General features: G+C 40.0%; 1 protein-coding gene across 2 annotated transcripts in view; it reads left to right on the top strand.

Moving 5' to 3' along the window:
* Nucleotides 1-3,382: 3,382 nt before the first annotated feature.
* Nucleotides 3,383-4,641, top strand: part of LOC148033525 (uncharacterized) — a 2,805-nt gene continuing 1,546 nt past the window's right edge. Inside the window, exons 1-2 of one of the 2 annotated variants that reach the window (XM_087682320.1) lie at nt 3,383-3,985; nt 4,172-4,304. In XM_087682320.1, coding sequence (XP_087538446.1) covers nt 3,792-3,985; nt 4,172-4,304 — 327 coding nt within the window. In that variant the 5' untranslated portion in view covers nt 3,383-3,791. Of the gene's footprint in view, nt 3,986-4,168; nt 4,305-4,641 lie in introns of both variants that reach the window. The other variant, XM_087682319.1, reaches the window with a different exon arrangement.

The following is a 4,641-nucleotide window of genomic DNA, read 5'->3' as shown; positions in this document are numbered from 1 at the left end:
TAGATAAGAGCCAAAGAAGCCAGGGCTCGTTGAGTGCCCTAGACCCAACAAATGAGCTTGCCGCATATGAGAGAGAGGAGCATCACATACCTTACATCTATAATTTGAATATATTTTTCATATTTTGATATCTTATAAATTATCATTACCAATCTTCAATCATCTTTACTCCAAAAGAAAGGAGGAATGAAGTTGTCAATGAGAAACATGCTCGATGAGGTGATATTCAAGAGGATAGGTTATGCATTCAAGAAGATGCTAATCTAATGAATGATTAGTTTGAGGATTATGTTTTTCTTAATGAAGATATTATTGTGGATGAATTATTGGTTTTCTTCCTAGTAAAATCACTACATATAAAAATGTGAATCATAATATCCATTTATGTATGATTTAACTTTACTTTGTTAACAATAACATGTATAGAGAAAGTTACATCTCAAAGAGACCATGAAAGAAGCAAAACTAGGCAATGATAAATGTGTGTCAGCTTATGAGAAGATCATCAATGCCTTGACAAGGGGATTAAAAAGTGCTCAGCAGATTTGTGAAGGTTTGTAAATGAAATTATAAAGCTAGTGTTTTCTATCTATTACATAAGGATTTGCTAAATTTATCATGAAAAAATTTAACTTACAATAAGAGATTTATAAATTATGGTAAAAAGTGATAGAAGGGTCAAGAAAATATCACAAAAAAGATTATATAGGGATATATAACACATGCCATGAATGCACGTGATATATAGGATTTATACATAGAGATCTCTCTAGGGTTGTCTTATTGAGTTTTAGGAGGATAATGTAGCTATTAAGTTGGAACATAGATGGGACTTGAATGATAAGATCTTAACATAGTGTTTAGTGATTCTACATAAGATCATCATGCATAAGTGCAATATTGAAAATATCCCACAATAGTATTGTTGTGCTTAAAGGTAAGATCTTAGATTTGAGCATATATGTGGTTCAAGTGATTAAACAACTTATACAATCAAGAACACATAGCATGCACCAAATGGAGACAATAAAATTTAGGCATCTTAATCATACTATGTATTTTTTGTCATGAGAAATAAAAACCCTCTATAGGATTACACACTCTAGCCAGCTAGAAACCATATAGCTTAGTAATAACCATGCTTGATCATCACGAGATATGTCTAAATTTGATAAAGTTAAGCATGTGTTGAAAGAGAGTTCCCTAGGGCTATTGGAAAATTCTATAAAACTGGGCACTTCTAAAAGGTTTCGAAGAACCCATTGTTTTGTAAGCTAATAAAGGCTTAGTTGGATGAAAGGACTTCTTAGTTAGCTTCCTAACCTCATAAGAAAAAACAAATTGTAGAAAACCCCAACATCATGCAATGATCCAATTCAAAGGAATTTGTTTTGTTTGATCAAAAGAGTAAGATTTGCACCCAAAGAATGTCTTAGTGAGGCATAGGGATGTAGTGACCTTAACACGATTTCCTTGACAAATGGCCCAACTTACTATGGTATCAAAGTTAGAGCAATGATTGCATGAAACAACGCCTTCATCATAATGACAGTAAGCTCAAACCATATTGTATGTCAACAAACTCCTCTAGATAATCTTCTACTATTGTTTCAAATAGAACTTGTAATACTTATGACAAACAAATTAATTAGACTACTACACTACTCAAAGGAGGATATTATGTTTACAATTTAGGACCAATGCAAATCTATGGTTTTTACTTTGAGATTGATGAGGAATAACTATTTAATTAAAATGTGAGATAAACCAAATTGTTGAACATCCTTTCGACATATACAAATTCCATGAGAGGATTGGGTAAATAATCGAAAATGTGGATGCGACATACATCCCAGGAAACATACATCACAAATGAGCAACACACTTTGAATAAATGAATAACGCATGATAATGTCAATAAGGAATGTCTCATATAGATGAGGGGCACTTTGTTTTACAAATCTTGAAACATGTAGTTATTTCATGTATTTGAAAATGATTTATTGTGATCTAACATAATAAGGTCTAGTTTCTAGAGACTTGAAGAGAATTGCATAGTGAAAGGTTTTGAGAAACAACTCATTTCTATGATCAAGCTCTAAAAGTGAGATGGGAGACAACACTTTTTAACTTTTTGGCTACATTTGTGGTGTCATGATCTTTTTGTGATGAACTATCTCAAAACTTTCTATTGATCTTACGTTCCTAAAAGGTGAGGGAAGGAAAGGCAGTATGATGGGTCACATGCAGTTGCAAGTTTTGGAAGTTTGAGTTGAACTGTCATTGTCCTATTTTTTGATCTTTCATAAGTGGGGCTTCAAGGTATAGAATCTCCATTTTTGTCCAACAATAGCACTAGGTACCCATGTGGCCTTATACATACATGGAAGCTTAAGAATCTTTGTGCAATATGCATAAAATCTCGCCAATAGTTGATGTGTTTTTAGTATGGATTCTACAACAATAATTGTTTAGTTGAGGAGCTTTCCAAAGTATGCTTTATTGCAACAAGTTACGTGAGTGTGAAAATGAATGCAATCATAATATTGGTCGAAGACTCAAAAGATTTTTGTTGATGGTTTTCACATCAACCTACACAATGTGGTCATGATTCCCACCCCACTTGCCACTACTAGTACAAAGATTGGGTGGTAAGGGCTAGGTCACACCCACGATTTTTTTCTTTTTGTGGGGGGATGGGGATGGGGATTTCCAAACCCCCCTCCCCCGCACCCAAAAAAAAAAAAAAAACCTCAAAACCCTATGATGGTCATGCTTGTTGAGCTAGGGGAAGTGGGATTAACTCAAACCTTGCTAGTTGGGGCAAGGTTTATCTTGTCTTTTGATTAGCTACATAGAGTTGCCTTTTTGTTAGCATGGACGATTGGAAATTTTTAATAACATCATGAAGTACCCCGGTTGGTACAATTGGCATGGAATTGGGTCACTGGAGTATCCCTTGGAGGATTGGAAATTGTTAATAACATCATGAAGTACCCTGGTTGGTACAATTGGCATGGAATTGGGTCACTGGAGTATCCCTGCTGCCCTTGCCCTTGCGATTGTTGGGGTGACTGGGCTCTAAGAGACGAACTTACACTTCCAAAAGCAAAGGCTGGGGTGTGAAACCAGCATAAAAGTTCTAAAAGGGAAGCGCATGTTTAGTGTGGAAAGTATTAAGTGGGCTCTTGTGCACATGCATCGAAATAGGTTTGTCTAGTACCTTGAGAATAGGCATGGGCCAAACGTACAAGGGCTTTGGTCCCGGGGGGGTTTTTGGTAAAAGAAAGAAAAGGAGGGAGAGAAAAGACAGGCCCTTTAAATTCTTGTAGGGACAAGTAGGCCTCTAGGAGGCTCTAATGTGTTGGTGGTGGATGGATGAGAAGTAAGTGAATGAGAGGGCTGGGTTCTTTGAAGTCAGCTTGTAAGTTGTGGGTGTATTATGTGGCCTAGGGAAGGGAGTCAGCTATCCTCTCCTCGCCTCCCCCCCCCCCCTCTCTTGTGTCTGTGCCTGACAAGCCTCACGATTCCTAGTCCTCGCCACTGCCTGCATTTTCCTTATTTGTCTTTTGCTTTTCTCTCTCTGTCTCTCTGTCTCTCGGACGAGTCGGATCTCTGTGATGGCGAGAGGCCAAAAATGAGTCACACACACTCTCTCTCTCTCTCTCTCTCCCTCTCTCACATCAGCTTGGAGCTATCGTTATTCTTCGCTGCCTCTCTTTAAACTGCCCCTCCTCCTTTCCTCGGCCTCCTCCCCCTCCTACTTGCGGGCAACGCAACTCGTCTAAGCCATGTATATGCCGATCTACTGTCGTGCAATGCATTCCGCCTGGTCGGCTTTGGTCCTCTTCCTCTTTTGGTCTTTTCTTCTTCTACCTCTCCTCCTCCTCCTCCTCCTCTTCTTCTTCTACCTCTCCTCCTCCTCCTCCTCCTCTCCTCCTTGCTGTAATTCGGCCCCTCCTGCAGGCAGGCCTCAGCCCTCAAGGTATGCCGCGCACTCTCTTCTTCTCTGCATAACCTACTTGCTTTGATTAAATCGACAATAGCGCGTCGCTCTTTGCAAGCTGCTGGATACTCGCACTGTCCAGCTCAGTACTCGCGAGTCGGCTCATATATGTATATGTAAATCATCATGTATCTAACGGAGGTATGCTGCTGATCCCTGCAGCAGCTGCAGTACCTCGGACTCCGTCATTAGAACGACCGCCTCAGCCCTGCAGTTGCAGCATCATCAGGATTCTCACCTCAAAGCGCAGGCAAGCTCAAGCCCCTCTTGCAGATACGGAACCTCGTCGATACAACAGGTAAATCTACTACCGAGATAATTTACATCGGAACGATAATATTGTTCTCTCCTCGATCCTGCGAGCCCTTCTTTGCGGCTCCTACCGCTAACCAATGACCATGATTGTTACTGGTATGCTGCATGGTGATGCTTGTGTGATTGATTTGTATGGCCGTCGCTACAAACGCTTTACCCACCCGTCGAAGCACCACGATTTTGGCGCACGTCTCAGGTCCCCTGCAGCATATTAGGGTTGTCGCTTGCTGTCCTTTCCCGGACACAGTCAACCATGGCCATGATACCGTCCTTAATGCAGCCTTAGAAACCATCATCGCAAGCGCCGCCAAATATGACCT

This window comes from Lygodium microphyllum, chromosome 7 (genome assembly GCF_053477565.2).
Source record: "Lygodium microphyllum isolate KBCC chromosome 7, Lygodium_microphyllum_v1.1.10, whole genome shotgun sequence".
Taxonomy (NCBI): domain Eukaryota; kingdom Viridiplantae; phylum Streptophyta; class Polypodiopsida; order Schizaeales; family Lygodiaceae; genus Lygodium; species Lygodium microphyllum.
Note: the sequence above shows the minus strand (reverse complement) of the source record. Positions and strands in the feature narration are given on the sequence as shown.